Here is an 18,696-nt window from a genome sequence, read left to right as displayed (position 1 = left end):
ATTTCCTTTTATCTTATGGTGTGCAATGATTCTGATAGTGCCCCTCTCATTGTCCTCTCCTCTCATCCCAACCAGTCCATTGCTTGTTCAATAGTGAAGTTTTAGTTCTGTAGTCTTCTTTTTGTGGGGAGTGCAATTGTTCTCCTCCTGCCTGATTTCACCAAAGAGTCTTGGTCTATCCACCAAATCTCTGTGATATCAAGGAAGTCACAGTACTGGAAGTGTGTCCAAATTCTGCCTGTTTCCCACACACATCCATGTCCAGGCACAGAGAAGGCTCCCTGGGTGCATCACATTCTGCACAGAATGAATCACACAGTCACAGAATGCTTTGGGCTGGAAAGAACCTTAGAGACAATCTCGTTCCAACTGGGTTATGCAGTTCCAAACCACACTGCAAAACCTCTCTCCTTGAATGCTTTATTTCCCACCCCCAGTAGAACTTCAGCCCCAAGCCAATGCTTGAAGCTCTTGGCACAGGGTTAGCAAGTCTGGCACTTGAGATGTCACCTCCCATCTCTGAAAGCCCCTGAGTCCCCAGCTGCCACCATCCTCACAGTGGCTGTGGCAGCCTCAGCTGCTCCAGCTGTTCAGCCAGGTGTTGACCTGCAGGACACATCTGCCTCCAATCCAACCTTTCCCTTGACTTCAGGGCCCAGAATTTATCCTGATCTTGAATTTCTAGGAGAAAAAGAATGATTTTGTAATGACGTGCCAGTGTGAATTTATCCAGTTAAGGATGAGTGGCTCAAATAAAGTAGGTATTGCTGGTATTTTAAGGACTTTCACATAATTTCCTTAATTCATTCCCCTGAAAGCAATAAATTTACAAAGAGTAACAGTATTCCTTAATGACTAATTTTAAAACAAGCAGTTAAATAAGGAAGTAGATTTTATGTTTTTAAATAGACTGTATTTGTTAAATAATCAAAGACAAGTACAAGCAGATTCTTCTTGAAATCTCTCTGGTTAAAATCAGGTGAAAAGAAATAAAAGTAAGGCAATAATATTAAAATGTTATTATTTTGAACTTCATTAGATAAGGAGATAACCTCCCTCCCTCTAAACTTTTTGACCTCTTTGCAACTGTTAATCATCAAAGACATAGCAGTTTAAATAATGCTAAGTTACAAACAGCATAACTAAGTTATAAAAATAAAATTAATTAATTTTGCAATTTGTAACTTCATGCAGATTTTTAAACTGCTGCTTCTATTCCCTAACAAATTATAGGGAGGAAGGTAGGCTCATTAAAAAGAAAAAAGAACAAAAAAGAAGTGACTCTAAAGATTTTGCTTCTTATAATCATCAAAACTGTAGATTGCATCATTAATAAAGAAAAAAAAAATGTTTTATACACCATGTGGTTGGAAAAGTGAGTAACCCAAACCAATTCAACCCTTGTCAGTAAAGTAACGTTGCTGATTTTAGTAGGTTTATTCCAACAGTAGAAAATTCTCCCTTTTCCAAGAGTGCCAAATTCCTCACTGGATGTCTCTCTTCCAGTCACCCCTTTTTCTCTCTGTTTGAGAGAATTCCTTCCCTGTGTTCCCAGTTCCATCCTCTCCTCCACTCTGAAGCAATGCCACAGTTTCCACTTTTTCTCAATGCCAAAGTAATAAGTAGTAATGTTATATATAAATGTGAAAAATTGTAATGCTATTGACTGGATCTAGGAGGAAGAGAGGATACATGAAACACAACAGGGATCAACTTTAACCTGGAAATTATCTCCTTGTGAGGTGGGTTAATCACTGCCCCTACACACCCAGCCACTCTCTCACTCACTGCATTCAACAGGAAGGGAGAGGGAGATAAGATTTAAAAAGGTTTTTAGTAAGGATTAGAACATCTGCTGGAACCTGATGAAACTCTGTGGACCCAGCTGTGTTCCACTCCAGCTTCCTCCTCCAGAGGACCCCACTGTGCCTGCCTCCCTGCTGACAAAACCTTGCCAGGGACACACAATCCACCTCAATAAAACAATATTCAAAAATTCTCTCAGAAAATTTCTTCAGCTGTTCATCCTCCTGAATTCAAAACCCCAGCTGGAAGCTCAGAGCTGGTCTATGTAAAAAGAGGTTTCCTGGAAATGTGTTCTGCAAATGTATTCTTAATACAAAACTTTTCAAAGGAATGGACTTCTGTTCCAACAGAAGTGGAGCAGGATGTTAAAAAGTAAGTTAAAAACCCAGACAATATCAGTAGTCATGTGGTAGCACCTGGTAATAACAACACCACCAGAAAATTGGAGACTAAAATGCAAATAATGCAGCATTGAAATCTGCCCAGTTATCTGTCCAGTGTGATAAATCACAAGGCAACAACTTTATGAAGGCCAATGCAGATCATTGGCATTAACCAAAGAGTTAAAGTAAACAAACCAGACTTTTATATGTTACCTGCAGCAGCTCTTGGGACTCAGTATCAATTCTTAAATAAGCACAAAGGATTAGGGAGAAGCTGCAAAGAGAAGCATTTGAAAGGTTGGTTTCCCTCCTTTGGGAAGAATCTGCTCTGTTTTGGTTGCTGTGGTGCCCATGGGATTACAGCAATAAACAGGAGAGTTCAGCCCAAAATGGGCACCAGGGCCACACACACCTGGCCTGGCTGGGACAGCTCCAGATGTGCAGGCTGCTGTCAAAACAACCCAGACAAAACACAGGAACTTCCAATTATACCTGAGGTAGCTTTAAGGTCTTCTCAGTTTTGGGGTAACTTTCATTTTGTGACATTGACCTTGCCTGCAGAATGGACATAGTGATTTTTAATTAGGAAGCAAAGGAATAAGCTCACCCAGAATATTTTTGCTTAATGCTGACTTTCAAATAAGCACCAGAAGAACAATAATAAGGTATATTAATATTGTTATTATATTTACTTATGCTTCTAGAAAATACATAGAGCTATAGGCATATAAACCCTCAACCCTGAACAACAAGATTCCTGACTTAAAAAAGAAAAAAAAATAGGAAGATTAAAAAAGTTATCAGAGTATACAATGATGTATTTTTTTACTGAACTTTATTTTCATGTTTCTAAAATATTTGACTTTGAGATGCCATGGATTTCTCCTCGAGATAAATTCAGATGTGACTTAAAAGTCAGTTGGGGGTAAATGAGAGTGGTGTATTTTCTCTCCAAAACAGTGTAATGAAAGGGGGAGAAACTGTACAACCATCATCATTCATGTGACAACAATAGATCTGATTGCAGCAGACAAAACAAGTTCTTTAAACTGTGCATTGCTGGGAATAATAGGAGCTGGAAATGCAAATAAGATAATTTTTCTGACTATTTCCATGTAGCTCTGCTCTTCCCATTGTCTTTCTCCTAGTGGCTGTTCCTCATCAGCCTAAACTGTTGGTTTCAGTATGTTTTCCCAGTGTGATGCAGGATATTAACTGTACCTCCTAGTGAAACCAAAATGAAATGACAAGAAGAATATTAAAGTGATCTTTTAATTTTGTCCCCAAAGATGAAAAGTAAACACAACATGCTCATGCATGGCTTCCTGTAGAGCTTCTGTAGTGCTGGAAGTAATCTAAAGAATCTCTTTAGGTGGGGAGCAGGGACCTACTGCTATTCTAGGAAAGAATTTTGGCTCACTGTCTATAAATCAATGCAGCTCCAGCCTGTAAAAAAAAAAAAAAACAAATCTTCATAATAGAATAGAGGGACAGCAGAGTTGACACTTAGATACACACAAAGCACTTATTTGGTCAAACAGAACGCACAAAATGATCTCAACTTCATAGGATTACAGAAAAATCTGAAAAACTTCAGGAATCTGAAAAAGTTACAGAAAATTGTGGTCTGTCAGGCTTCCTTGACAGAGACACAGAGAAAAACAAATGCATGGACTTAATGTTCCTGTCCTGCCTGTGGGTTTATAAGGAAACTTTTCTTTTGCGATTTTGCACGTTAAGAGCCAATTTTTACCTGTATCTATCTGGCAGCAGATGCTATCTTGCCTTGATCTGACACTAAAACCAGCTTTATTTTTCAGTTTCTGATAAAACACAACAAAGCTGTATTCGTTGCGTGCAGGCCTCTCTTTGTTAAAATAAGTTATTCTCCCGTTGCAGGTCTTCCAACTATTGGCTCAACCGCATCCAGTCGTTCCTCTACTGCAATGAGAACGGGCTCCTGGGGAGCTTCTCAGAAGAGACCCACACGTGCACCTGCCCCAACGACCAGGTGGCGTGCCACGGGTTCCTGCCCTGCACGCTGGGGGATGGCCCCGCCTGCCTGAGCTGCGCCCCCGATAACCGCACCCGCTGCGGCAGCTGCAACACCGGCTACATGCTGAGCCAGGGGCTGTGCAAGCCAGAAGTGGCCGACTCCACTGAGCACTACATTGGCTTCGAGACAGACCTGCAGGACCTGGAGATGAAGTATTTGTTGCAGAAGACGGACAGGAGGATTGAGGTGCACGCTATTTTCATCAGCAACGACATGCGCCTCAACAGCTGGTTCGACCCCTCGTGGCGCAAGAGGATGCTCCTGACTCTTAAGAGCAACAAGTACAAGTCCAGCCTGGTCCATATGATACTGGGCCTGTCTCTGCAAATTTGCCTGACTAAGAACAGCACCTTGGAGCCCGTCCTTGCTGTTTATATCAACCCTTTTGGGGGCAGCCACTCTGAGAGCTGGTTTATGCCTGTGAATGAAAATAATTTCCCAGACTGGGAGCGGACTAAACTGGACTTACCCCTTCAGTGTTATAACTGGACACTGACTCTGGGCAACAAGTGGAAGACATTTTTTGAAACTGTGCACATCTATTTGAGGAGTCGAATAAAGTCAAATGGTCCAAATGGCAATGAGAGCATCTACTATGAACCCCTGGAATTTATTGATCCCTCAAGAAATCTGGGCTACATGAAAATCAACAACATCCAAGTGTTTGGCTACAGCATGCACTTTGACCCAGAAGCAATTCGAGACTTGATTTTGCAGCTGGACTACCCCTACACTCAGGGCTCACAGGACTCAGCACTTTTGCAGCTGTTGGAGATTCGGGATCGTGTAAATAAACTCTCTCCACCTGGCCAACGTCGTCTGGACCTCTTCTCTTGCTTGCTCCGTCATAGACTCAAACTGTCTACCAGTGAAGTGGTGAGGATCCAATCTGCTTTGCAGGCCTTTAATGCCAAATTGCCAAACACAGTGGACTACGACACAACCAAATTATGTAGTTAACCATAAATGTGAAGCACAACACAAAACCTTGAAAGAGTTTTTACAGTGCTTTTGTGGAACAGTTTATGTTTGGAAGAGTAAATTTAAATTGTCTTTTCAATATCTGTCTTATATCAGTCAATACTGTTGGATGGCAATTTACACACATGAACTTGCTGACAATGAATATATTATACCTGCAGTTTTGGTTTATGAATGAAATAAATACTGACACCAGTCCAGAAGACATTCTACTTTTTACAATAAATTTCATTTGTAATTTTATATGTTCCGTGGCAATGCTTTTGTGCATTACATCCTCTAGAGGGAACATAGAAGGAGACCAATAAAATTTTGTAGCTGAACAGTTATTACAAAGAAATGCTGTGGGATTCTTTTTTCTTACACAAAAGTAGTAACTTTGATAGACTTTTGTGTGTGTTGAACTCAGAGGGGTAAAGAGATCAACTCCAGATTTTAAGAGAAACTGTCAAAAACTCAAAGCCGTAGGATATTTAATTTTAGGATGTGGATCTAAGTATTCCAGCTGGGCTGAAGCGACAACTGTAGTGACGTTTTACATGCTCCACCTGAGGCTGGTCCTTTCCAAGGTGCTCAGTGTGACACCCAGACACCAGAGTGATCCCACAGAGTGTTTTAGGGTGGGCAGGAGGTTGGAACTGTGCAATGCACAGCAGCTGAAGGCTGCATTAGCTCTACAGGAGACAGGTGAGAGGTTATCTGCAAATGACCAAAATGCTTTTCAAAAAATCTCCCCCTCATCCCTTGCTTTGTATATTTACCAAAAGAATCAAGCACATGTAGACATTGCCTCCTCCCAAATACATGCACTATATTATTCAGAATTCTCTGTTTTGAGCTGCTCACCCAAGTACAGCCATGCTGCTTAGATTCAAATTAATATTAAATATTTCCCTGCCAATGCATCTGTTTAGTAAATGGGTGTTTTTTCCATTATTTTCAGTGCAAGAATTTTCCATTAAAAAAAAAAATCCCCTTTTACAGATGTACAGATACAAGAAATTCAATTTATAAAGCTGACAATGCAGGTCATTAATTAAACATTATCAATTACTGAAATTAATTAAATGTGAATTTCTGTGGATCAGAATTAGGTTCTTTGCTATTTGACACATCCCAGCAGAAAAAAAAGCACATCTGAGACAGCAGAATCTGGGACTCACTAGAAGCTTTTGCTGCCTCCTGAAAAAGAGCAGAACAAATGGCTGGACTGTCAGAAGTCCTCGTTAGTAAATGCATGGTAAAGTGAAGGAAATCAATACAAAATGATTTAATAGTACCTCCTTACATTCAGTCTAAATCTGTGTCATAGATTTAAAAATCAATCTGTATTTTTTAAATGGGAAAGAATTACATAAAGAACGATATTTTATGGGAAAGTACAGAAAGCAAAAACGCCCATTTCATTCATACACAATTTTAATTCAGTTGGACTCCAATTCAAAGAAATTCACTTTATTAATTTCAATTTTTTTATATTACAGTGTCATTTGAACCTAGCCTAATCTGAGTTTAAGACACATTCCTCACTTCCAGCAAGACCCCAGCAGCACAGGGGAGAAAGCACCTTGTAAGTGAATGCAGACAAGGTTTTTACAAGGGCAGAAAGTGTTTAGAAAGCCGACTGCCAAGGGAAATATTTTCCTTCGTGATTCCCGTCTCTCCTAACTTCAATAAATATTTAGATGATTTACTGTTTCTCACTGCCACCCATTTGGATAATTCCTCAGACCTTCTTTACTAAGAAGTCACTCAGAACCAATATTAAATATTTTTTTGTGTTTTTTTTTCCTTTCATTTTTTTGTGGTGCTGATGGAATTAACCTCTAGATGAATTCCTGTTTGTTTTCCATTTACAGCTTTCTTTTGCTGATAAATAGTGTAACTCATCCCCTCTTCTATGTGTCCAGATTTTGGCTTGCTCTTGCATTAGTAAGATCTTCACAGTTAAAATTCTCAGTATTCCTGTTTTCATCTTCAAGTCTTTATTTGCTCTTTTGTTATGTCTTTGGCAACTATAATAACCTGCAAAATTAGATAGCTGGATTTTACTACTCAGTACCTTGTGTAGTCTTTTCAAACAGTGAAGGTCTCTGATGTTATAAAATGAGCAAAAAGCAAAAAAATAAAAGTTGTCTTCTGCTTAGAGAAAAGGTACAATGGAAGTGTGGGGCAATGATGAAGCATTTGCTTCCCTTCACTAAGAAAAAAATAGCAATAGCAATAGCAATAGCACAGTAAATGGTAGGAAAAAAAAGCCCACTAGTATATAGTGAGAAAAAAAAAAAAAAAAAAGGGGGCACAGATTTATCTGGTTCTCAAACAGCAGACAATAATATTTCCCTTTTGACATTTTTATTTCCAATTTGAAAATTTCTATGTTCTCAAAAAAGAACTTCAGGATGTTTTTTTTAGGAAAAGATGAGTCTGGTATAAGTCAAATCAGCAAACAACTTGATCCATAGGCAAGTTTTGTAACAAGACATGAACCCAATGATAGAGAATAAAAAGCTGTGGCAACATCCATGTGCACTCATTTCCATCTGGGCACTGCAGATATATGGAGTGATCAGATCCTGGTGCCTTCTGCTGGCATTCACCAATGCTGTTATTTCCTGCCATCATAAATGGAAAAAAAAGAAACAAAGCAAGGAAAGAATGGCAATAGAGAATCACAGAATTATGGAAATCCAGACTTGTTTGGGCTGGGAGGGACCTTAGAGACCATCCTGTCCCACCCCTGCCATGGGCAGGGACACCTTCCACTATCCCAGGTTGCTCCAAGCCCCATCCAACCTGGCCTTGGACACTGCCAGGGATCCAGGGGCAGCCACAGCTTCTCTGGGCACCCCATACCAGGACCTCACCATTCTCAAAAGGAGGAAGATCTTCCCAATATCTAACCTAAATGTACACTTGTGTTTAAAGCCACTTGCCCTTGTCCTGTCACTGCCTGTGTATTGTACCCATGGAATGGCACAATGACAACTTAGGACAATATTCAGAACAAATTTTGTTTCCTAAGATGCACATGCTGACTGCATTTCTTGTGAAAGTGCATATTTGGCAGACACCTCAAGTCAGCAAAGAGGCAAAAAAAGTGGTCCACAACCTCCTTGCTGCTGTACTGAAAGCAAGTAGGTAAATGGGATATGGTGAATGATCAGTGTTTTACAACCCAGCAGCCACCATTTCTTTGGCAGGTGGAATGGTCAGAATCTGAGCTGCTGTGCCAGCACAGTCACTCGTGGGCATGGGATGAGCCAGGGCTCCTGCCAAGGTGGTTGGAATGCAAGGGGGAAGCCAGGGAAAAGTAGAGAGAGGAAAGGAACCAAGATTTCATTTGAGTAGGCCGTTAAACAAGCAAGAGAGTCTGTATGTCTCACTAGAACTTAAAGCAGAGGCTAAGATCTCCCTGGGTGTGGATGAGGTTTGGAAACAAGGAGTCAGTATTGGAAAATCTCAAGACCAGAACAAATGCAGTTTAAATGCTGATGTGCAGGATTTATGGGGATCCAGCAGGGCTGTTTATGGGACTGCAGGTCTGACTTTGGGGTCTATTCACTCAGCTTCATTCTCTAAGCACAAAATCTACTCCAGAAGCAGCACATACCTAACACGTTCTGCATGCACAGACCATGGATGGAGCAACACATAGCCCTGGGTCACAGTCAATAAAATGTCAACTTATCCATCTAACATATGGATTTCTGACACTCTAGTTTCACAAATTTGGCATCATGGCCACACCAGAGATAACACTGCTTTGGGAGCAAGTGCATGTGGGAGAGCAGGGACATAAATTCTTTCTTTCCCTGCCAAGCCAACAACAGTAAGGTGTGAATTATGAGCAAAGAAACAGTTCTGTCTCCCAGAAATGGTGAATTTTTTTTCCTTCCCTGCAGATTACTCCTTGGATAGTAATATGCATCTAAAAATACCAGCATATCTTGTCAACACACAGCAGATATTCCTCTGTTTTAGGGAATATCCAGTGCAACTTGCAGACATGAAAGGGAAACACAAGAAATGCCAATGTTAGTACCAACAGGTGCTGCAGGATTGCTCACCCTCTGGTAACACCTTCCTGAGCCATTTTTTGTCTGCCCATGATCTGCTCTCAGCACACAGCAGACAGAAAAAAAATTAAAACTATCTTGGAGCCAGAGAGAGCTTTGCTGAGTAAACAGTGCTCCCCAAAGAGGCACTAATCCAGAGTGTGACCACCTTTCAACACATTCTAAGGGATTTCTCTTTTTGGAAAAAGGCTTTTTTGCCAATTGTCAATTGACAGGGAAGAGAGATGAGGAGGAGTAAAACAAAGTGTACATATCAAAACACAATTCTTTGTTGGGGAAAGAGGAGAGAACAAAGTGTGTTTGAAGAAGTGTAACTCACTCCAAGAGCATTTAGGTACCACAGGGACAACAGAAGACCAAAAATGCAAAGATCAGGTACAATTACTGAGCATGAGTGAGACCGAAGAAAATTGATCATACTGGTTTTGAACACACAGATTTTTGTCTTACATCTTTCCCTCACTCTCAGCAGAGAAGAAACTTTAAGCATTAAACAGGAATAGGAGAATGAGAAAAGATAATTGATGGTATAAATGTGTAGAGCTTCTTTCATGTGCCCTTTTCATTGGGGCCCCCCATGACCCCCTCAGTTATTCAGTTTACCAGGTGTGTATGAAGGCATAACTCCTTTGCCTACAAAACTAAAGCATCACAACATGAGAGAACTTTATGGGTGTTTAAGATGTCAAAATAATTTTAAATAACCCTGTGTCTTGCATATCACTATAAATTTTCCAACTAAGTTCTTCCTCAGCATCAAATGAACCAAACCAAACCAACCCCCTCTGAAAATAATATTGACAATTTCTACAATATTAGACAGTAATTCTACAATGTATCAGCTCTATTAATTTTTAATTTTATTTATTTAAAAAATGGCTTTTTACCACTGTCTTTCCATGAATTTATTCCTCTCTTGCTGTCCAGTGGTTAAGATTTCCCTCCCAGAATCCATATTTCTGAAGAGATTAATTTGACAGCTTGAGATGTGGAAGTTCTTGTTTAACAGCAGGATATCAGAGTGCATCACAGCTACCTTTTTAATATTTAGATGCATAAGGTTAAGATGAGGACTGTGCTGCTAAGCATTTTAAAAATGCTGACCTGTCAACACAAATAGAAAATGGAAATTTCTAGCTATGAATTTTACCTGGACTCCAAATATTAAAGCCTCTAGTCAATCTGGATTTAGTCAGAAACATGTAAAAGTATCAAGCACTTATTTTCATACATTATTTCTCATCTTTAACAGACTCAAAAGAGTAGGGAAAACTGGTCACATGGACTAATGAGACCTGGAGTTTTAGGGGATTTCCAAAGTGGAATTCCGAGCAGAGTGCTGGCACAAAGCAGAATTGACAGGAAATTCAGGATATATTGACAATGTGGGTGGGAGGGTATAATTTTGGACTAAACCATTACCTTGGGCAATAACAGAGCACACCATTAACAAGAAACACACTGCAACAAATGAACACATGAACTGAGATTGAAAACATTGGTGCTATTTCTAATATTGCTAGAATGGAACACATTGATAACAATTTTGTTCCTTCATTTGGAAGGCAATATTTTGTCATATTGTCTTAAAATAAATTGGAGTGACTACATTCCCTCACTTCAGCCCAGATATTTATGAACTTTTTGATGTGAATATTTACTAAAGTAGCTGGATTCTACACACACACTTAGTCATTGAACTGCCTGGTTACTTTTTTCCTTCAGAGACAACTTTTAATGTCATTGATAGAGTTGGGAAAAGCTGTTCTCTAAAGAACTCAGACACACTGGGCAGTAATCCCCCTGCAAGTGCAGATATTTGACTTTCAGGTTAATAGATGTCATTTCCACCTCAGCACTCAGGGAACAGGCAATTCTTGATCAGGTGAAGCTGCTCTGTAAGCAAGGCCTTTGTCACACTGATAAAGGTAACACATATTTCTGGTGGCTGAATCCATTCCTGCCCAGATGGAGGCATCCAGCAGGTAAAACTTACAGCACCTATAATGAAAGCTTTAAGATAGGAGCCTCTTCTATTTTCAATAAAGCCCTGAAGGTCAATTTAGACATCCCATTAACCTGCACCTGTCCATCAGCAATCCAAAAGTCCAAGTTTCCTAGCCTAGACTAAATGTGTAATATTGGGCAATGTGAATAATCAAGCCATAATTAGTAAGGCTGTTATTAACAATTCTATTGAGTCTAGGCCCATCTATTAAAAAGTCTGCAACATATGTAAGAGACAAAAAAAAAAAAAAGAACAAAAAATGAAAAAAAAAAAAACCAAATACCCCTAGTCACAGATAGAAAAATAGCAGTTACTGAAAAGAAAAAAAAAATTAAAAAGAAATTATAAGGCTCACATTTTGCCACTGCATGGAACAGTGGAATCCCACAGTGGTTTGAGTTGGAAGTACCTAACAGATCATCCAGTCCCACCCCTGCCATGGGCAGGGACATCTTCCACTATCCCAGGCTGCTCCAAGCCTCATCCAACCTGGTTTTGGGCACTTCCAGGGATCCAGGGGCAGCCACAGCTTCTCAGGGCACCCTGTGCCAGGGTCTCAAAAACAACAGCCTGTCAGTTTGAAGCCATTCCCCCCCTTCCTGTCCCTCTCCAGTTCTCTTTGGCCCCTGCAGACTCTGGAATTTGCTGTGAGCTCTCCACACAACCTTCCCTTCTTCAGGCTGACCATTCCCAGCTCTCCCATCCCAGTTCCACAGGGGATGTGCTCCAGTGCCCTCAGCAGCTCCATTGCCTCCTCTGGACTCATTCCAGCAGTTCCATGTCCTTATGTTGGATACAACAGGACTGGACACAAGCTCCAGGATGGTCTCATCAGAGCAGAGCAGAGGGAATGTGCTGAGGGTGCCTTGATCCCACTGCCTGTGGAACAGAACTGCGCAGAAATGTTCCTTAAGGAATTCAGCAAGGTGTGATGCAGCTGCATGTGGAGGCTACAGCACAGTCACATCTCAAGGAAATATTTTTAACACATTAGGAGAAAATGTAAAATCTCCTTATGAAATATGGTGTTTGGATTTATAACTGAGTTTCCCCTGGAAAGTTCTGGGAAATTTCCCTAAATCAAATTAAACGCAGGGAGCTCAGCTGGCCTCATAAATCTCCTGTCTGAACTAGGAATGCTTCAAGTGATGCACGTCCAAGTCAGGAAGCATGACAATAAATTTGATGACATGAAATGAGCCTGTTAGGCCTGCATAAAACTGTGAATAGGCAGTTTTTATCCTTTCCTAGGCAATGACAAATGAGGCTTGTTTCTGTAAAATGCTGGATGAAGTGTCCACATGTGCAGCAAGAGCCCCATTGGATCTTATTCACAGCAATGGAAAGTTTTCTCTTCAAAGAATTTTGGAGGTTACTTCAATATTTGAATCTGAAAATGTTGAAATGAGTATCAGGTCTTGGATATCTCCTTCTCCAATGTCTGTGCCATCAGGCAGGAGGGATCTAAACAGGAATGCAGTGGGATTAACACAAAGATGGGAAGTGGTTTGGAGCATGTCTGATGAGGAGAGACTGTGGGAGATGAGTCTGATTAGTTTGGAGAATAGAAGATTTAAAGGGGTTTTCATCATAAAACATCCCAAGGGTAGTGCCAAGAGGATGGTGCCAAACTCTGTTCAGGGATTCCCAGTGACAGAAAAAGAAGTCATGGGCATAATTTAGCCAAGCACAACAAATTCTATCTCAAGGTGAGGAACTTTTCATGGAGGGTGGCAGACGGCCTGGAGCTTCCCTCTCTGGAAACATCCCCAACCCACCTGAACATGCCCCTGTGTCTCCAGGTGACCCTGCCTTGGCAAGGGGTGGGACACAGCATCTCCAAAGGTCCCTCCCAACCCTAAGGACTCCGTGATTCTGTGAATGAAGCCCCTTCAGCTTTGGAAATTCATTGCTGGGATAAAAACAAGACCTTCTTGCTCCTTAAAAAATTATTCACAATGTAAAGCAACACTCTAAGGCTGTGCAAAAGTTAATAGGTGAGAGACAAGCTGGGGGAGCTGGGGATGTGAGAAGGCTCCAGAGAGACCCTAGAACCTCTCCCAAAGGGAAACTCCTCCAAAGGACTTCACTGCTCACACCTCTTTTCAGGAAAGGGTTGGGAAAAAACAGCCTATTATCATTCAGAACCTTATTAGACAATGATAAAGCAGACATTAAAGCAAATAATTAGCTATCAGCATATTGAAAATCTTACCTGAGTAATCAGACAACTAATATTGCTTCAGATCAAACTATTAGAATAAAAGTAAAGAGTAGAATACTATTGCACAAACAACAACAACAACAACAATAAATAGCAACAGTAATGGTAATATTTAAACCCATTCCATAGCTTCAGACAATAGTATGTGGTGGGAAGAACACCAAGTTATCAGCATCCCTTTTCTTTTGCTGGAAAAACAGGATGTGATTTCCCACACATTCCCCACCAGCCCCCAGGGAAAGGCTTGGTATTTTCATGTGTTTTCCAACAGTTTTATCCACTTTTCCTTCATTGGTGTGAAGGTGAATTCACTGCATGTGGTGCATTTTGCGTAAGTTCAATATTTGGGATTTATTATCTTTGTTACCTCTAAATAGATTTTGTCCAGCTCCAGTTGGAATACAGAGCACATCATAAAACACCTATATCTGACTGATATGCTAATAAAAAGAAATAAATAATATATTGTATCAGGACTTTCAATGCTACCCTGATCTACCCTATTCACCCCAAAGGACACATTAAAAGCTCAGCACACAGTTTCAGGTTTTCCAGTGGGACTCTGATGGCCAAGTTTCCATTTAGAAGGATATTGCCTTGCCTTTGTTTTCATTTCCAGAGTGCTTCATTAAGCTTGCAAATGTTTAATTAAGTTTTATTAAATGCATTAAGCTGAGAGTAAGGAGCTGCACTTTGCACGCTGGGTGAAATGGACTCAGTGGAAAAAGCCCATTATCAAGAGTGATCAAGATTGATCTGTGAATGCTTTGGCCAATTTGTAGCTAGAGGGAGGCTACAAATTGGCCAAAGCATTTACTTGCTGTTTATTTAAGGGAATGAATCATACAAGTAAAAATAAATCATTATTTTGATCAGCCATTTTTTCTCTTTCTCTCTTTCTTTCTTTCATTTATTTATTTATTTATTTATATTTATTTCCTTGTAGCAAATGTCTATTCTCTGTTAGAGACAGCTGCACTGACTCCTTTAGGAAGTACTGATATTTTGCCAGCTCAGGGATATTATTGTGAGGCTGATGATACCAGATTTGTTTTAAAGTCCAGGTCTTGGAAAGATGTCACAGAGTGAGTCTTCATTATGTGCACACAAAAAACTTGATATCCTCAAGGCTAGAAATAATTGGTGATATGATGGGAATATTGTGGGGAATAGTCTTCCAGGTGGCATGCCCCATACCAGGCTTGAGCTAAAAGAAAAATCCAAAGATTTTTAAGCTGCCAAAGACATCTGATATATGAAAGTTTCTGATAAACAAAACCTTCAGTTTCTGCAGAGTAAAAAAAAAATCTCCTCACTATCCTTGCCCTGGGTAAAACTGGTATCTCTGGGTGGAAGTCCCTGACTGGAAAAATTAAAAACAATACACTAACTTAAACAAACACTGAATTACAATGCAGTCTCATGCTTTTAAAGCCAGATTCCAAGGCTCAAAGATTTGTTGTTTTTCTTAACATTCTTATTATGTGTGATTTATGCTAATATATATTCCTGATTACTGGTGGAAGCAATCAAAGAACTATTGCTATCCTTGGCTGAACTTTAATTTTTATACTCAGAAAGTTGTATCTGCTATAACATCTTGGCTCCTTGAGAAGATGCTTCTTTTGGAAAAGACTTAACTCCTCACTCAACATATCCACTATTTTTGTCTTAGTTCATAAATAACCAGGAATGAACTAGAAGTTTCCATCAGGTTCCAAATTGTGCTGAGATTTGAAGGTGTATGAGAGAGTCAGAATGGATTAGAGAAACTCTGGTTGTGAATGTCTTTTTTTAAAGCTGCTGCAATTGGAACAAACACACAGTGCTGCAGCTGAGGGCTGGGAGACCTGCACACCAGCTCTTCCAGGCTTTCAAAGGCACTGGATTCAAATTCCACATAAGTCTCTCACTTTCCCCTTCGTCTGTGAATCACTGGGCACCATTTGAGCCTGCAAGTCTTGCTTGAAAGAATCTGTATTAATTACTACCCATCAGCCTTAAATATGGTGACAGCTCCTGTTGGCAGCACTGTTTGTTTTGTGACCATCTTTTCAGCTCTGCTGTCAAATGGAGTTTTTTATCTCATTCCCAAGGAAACAACCTTTCTCTGTGACCAGATGCTGAGAACAAACCTCCTCTCCCTACCCTCCCCAATCTTGAACATGCCATCCTTATTTGCTAGCCAGTGAAATTCTGTCCTTATAAATAGGGGCCAGGCTGGAGTTATAGATATCAAATTTTAGGCTCCTCAAAGGAGAGAACATCTATAGTGCTTCTCTGGCTTTCCCCTTGATAAATATTGTGATTCATCTGTTAAAATGTTCTGAATTTCCTGTGACTTTGTGATTTCCCTCTCTACAGAAATATTTCTTGTTACAAAGATTTGTTTGGAACACTGTGTACCAACCTAATCCCTGTGAAAATCCTTTCTGATGGAGATGTTATTTAGTAATTTTTAAATATTTCTTGAGTAATCTAAGTCTGTAAAAAGAGAGCTTGGAAAGCTATAAAACACATCATCTTCTACCATCCCTTTCTCCCTTCTTTTTCCTTTTGCTGGCAGTAATGTCCAGAGTCAGAGTACATAATTTGACATATTCTACTTTATTTAAGTTTCTATCAGTTTCTCCACTTGCTTCATATTTTCAGCTACTTTATCCTTTGTTTTTTGTCCTAAAAATACTTCACTTAGAAGTATGAGCAGGAAACGCCCCATATGTCATTTCTTGGCAGAAAAACCAGAAAAGAAAACTCATTCTGAGGGAGCAACAAAGAAGCAGAATAAGACACCTTTATTCTCAAAGTACTTTTGTTTTATTGTACTTCTATTGAGAAAATTGAGAATTTAATTTGGGCTTTATTACAATGCTGCATCATTAACTTCCAAACACCTCTAGAGCTTTTCCATTTCCCTGATTCTATTCTTAAACCTGGGATTAGACTGCCTTTGCCTAGAGTTCAGCATGTGCAGGGTGTATTTCATTGTCATGCAGCTGTTCTACTTCTCTTCCTTTTCCTGTTTTCCCTTCTCCCTATTATTATTTTTTTCCTTACTTTTCTCAAATGTCTGAGATTAAATCAACTGTACTAATTCACATCTGAACAATTAGCAGAGGACTGAAGGAAGATGTCATTCAACAACACGTGAATAACAGAGATGGTTAACAGAGAACAGAAATCAGTTTTAGGGATGTCTTCATTTTTTTTTCATTCTACTTTGGAGAAGACTTTAAACCTTAAAAGTCATAACCCCCTACCTAATTTTGTGAAACCCATCTTTTGCTGGGAGAGGCTTGGTTTTCATTTCATTGTCTCTACCACCTGTTATTTTTACCAGGACTATTACAAGGATCTCATAAAACTTTCAGTAAGAAAGGCTGTCAAAACAGACAGAACGCCATGAGATATTTAGCTTTCAATGAAATGGATTTTTCTACTGCAAACCACTTTTTCTGACTAGCCTGGTTGAATGATAACAACCGTGACAGATCTCTTATATGGGAAGATTTAAGAGAGTGTATCTGTCACATGTATATTCACCTCAGTAACTCCTTGTTCTTGTAGTAACAAGATCTTTCTTATTCTCTCACCAGGCTCTACATCATCACCTGAAATGGAACCTGGGTGTCAATGCCAAACTTGAATCAATAAAGAGCTGAACTACCTGTAGTGGTGCCAGAGGTAATGTTTCAATTAATCTTTCAGAATTAATGTCTGCTTCATTTCCAGGAAGTCCAGAGGGGTACGTAATGGACCCATTTTGTGCTATTTAAATAGGATGAGAAAAATTTTTCTTCTCTAATTTGAGTTACACAACTGCAGAAGGATTTTGTAGGACCAACACCACCCTGAGCCAGTTTGATGATGGGAAAGAGCAGTGAAAAGAACAGTCTCTTTATTGTCTTTTGCAGCTAGGCAGAAGAGCAAAGGAAAATATTGTGCTTTCATTTTGGTACCAGTAGCAGCACAAAAATTTGCTGCAAATTCAGCCTAAAAGTAATCACTGCCCCTGGTGACTGGTGGATTTGTTGGAATCCTCCAGCTGATCTGGTCTCAAGTCAGGAATATTTGGAGTGGCATCTAGTATCCAAAACAATTGGAGAGAGGGAGAATTGTTGAAAACTTCTGGATATGTCCAAGTCTGTGATGTTGTCTACAAAAGCTTGGGCCCTGTGAGCTCTATAATCAAAGACATAATCAAATAATTGAATTCTGGAATGGTTTGGGTTGGAAAGGATCTTAAAGCTCATCCAGTCCCACACCCTGCCATGGGCAGGGACACCCTCCACCAGACCAGGCTGCTCCAAGCACCTTCCACCTCGGGCCTCCCTGTCCTGCAGTTGCTTTTATAGGAGTCAGGAGATTATAAAGTGGATGGAGAGTGAGCTTTCTCCTAGAATTCTTTAAAGCACTGCTATTACTTGGTGATTTCTTCCATTGTGAACACAGGAATGCAATGATTGTTTGCCTGATGCTTGATTGTGGTTTTTGTCAATACAGAGCTCTTGCTTGCCAACGACTGAGTATCTCATTAACTCTTTTATTTCTGTACTTTTAAATATGTTTGAGTCTCTCTGCTCTCCTGTTAAGCCAAATAGCAGGAGGGCTCCTCATTACTTCATTCATTGTTTAGTAACAAAGCCCTGTACGAGCCCAAATGAGTGACTGAGTGTCACAAGTGGTTCCAGCACAGCCCCTTGTCACAGCAAAACACTGGATGTGCTGCCTGCAAGCAGCACACTGGGACTGCCACTGTGCCATTCCTGGCAGCTGCTGGAGCTCTGAAATTCAATACAACCCTTTGTAAAGTCACCACAAAGGAGGCAAACGGATCTGGAGTGGAAGAACTTCTCTGCACTTTGCTATTGATTCATAATGAAGGCTGTTCATTAACATCAGGGCATTGTGCATTTCTTTAAGTATTTACAGTTCATTCTTTGAGTGTATTTCTGAAGTCAAAGTGATTTCAGATCTACAGCATTCCTTAGAGTCTCTCAGCCTCTCATTGCTCTGGGCCTACAACCATTGCAAACAAAATGGTTGTTTTCTCAGATATTTATATTTTATAAAGAAAGAAAAGATCCAGGGAAATTATTTAATATAATCTGAAAAAAAACAAAACAAAAAACATTCAGAAATTGTAAGAATAGCACATA

General features: G+C 39.9%; 1 protein-coding gene across 3 annotated transcripts in view; it reads left to right on the top strand.

Moving 5' to 3' along the window:
- BRINP3 (BMP/retinoic acid inducible neural specific 3) overlaps positions 1-5,469 on the top strand; it is a 178,722-nt gene extending 173,253 nt beyond the window's left edge. For all 3 annotated transcript variants that reach the window (XM_079314199.1, XM_079314201.1, XM_079314200.1), the window contains one exon: positions 4,089-5,469. In XM_079314199.1, coding sequence (XP_079170325.1) covers positions 4,089-5,205 — 1,117 coding nt within the window. In that variant the 3' untranslated portion in view covers positions 5,206-5,469. The remainder of the gene's footprint in view (positions 1-4,088) is intronic.
- The last annotated feature ends 13,227 nt before the right edge of the window (positions 5,470-18,696 follow it).

Source organism: Erithacus rubecula, assembly GCF_903797595.1.
Source record: "Erithacus rubecula genome assembly, chromosome: 10".
NCBI classification, from domain to species: domain Eukaryota; kingdom Metazoa; phylum Chordata; class Aves; order Passeriformes; family Muscicapidae; genus Erithacus; species Erithacus rubecula.
The sequence above is the reverse complement of the archived record's forward strand: the minus strand, read 5'-3'. Positions and strand labels throughout refer to the sequence as shown.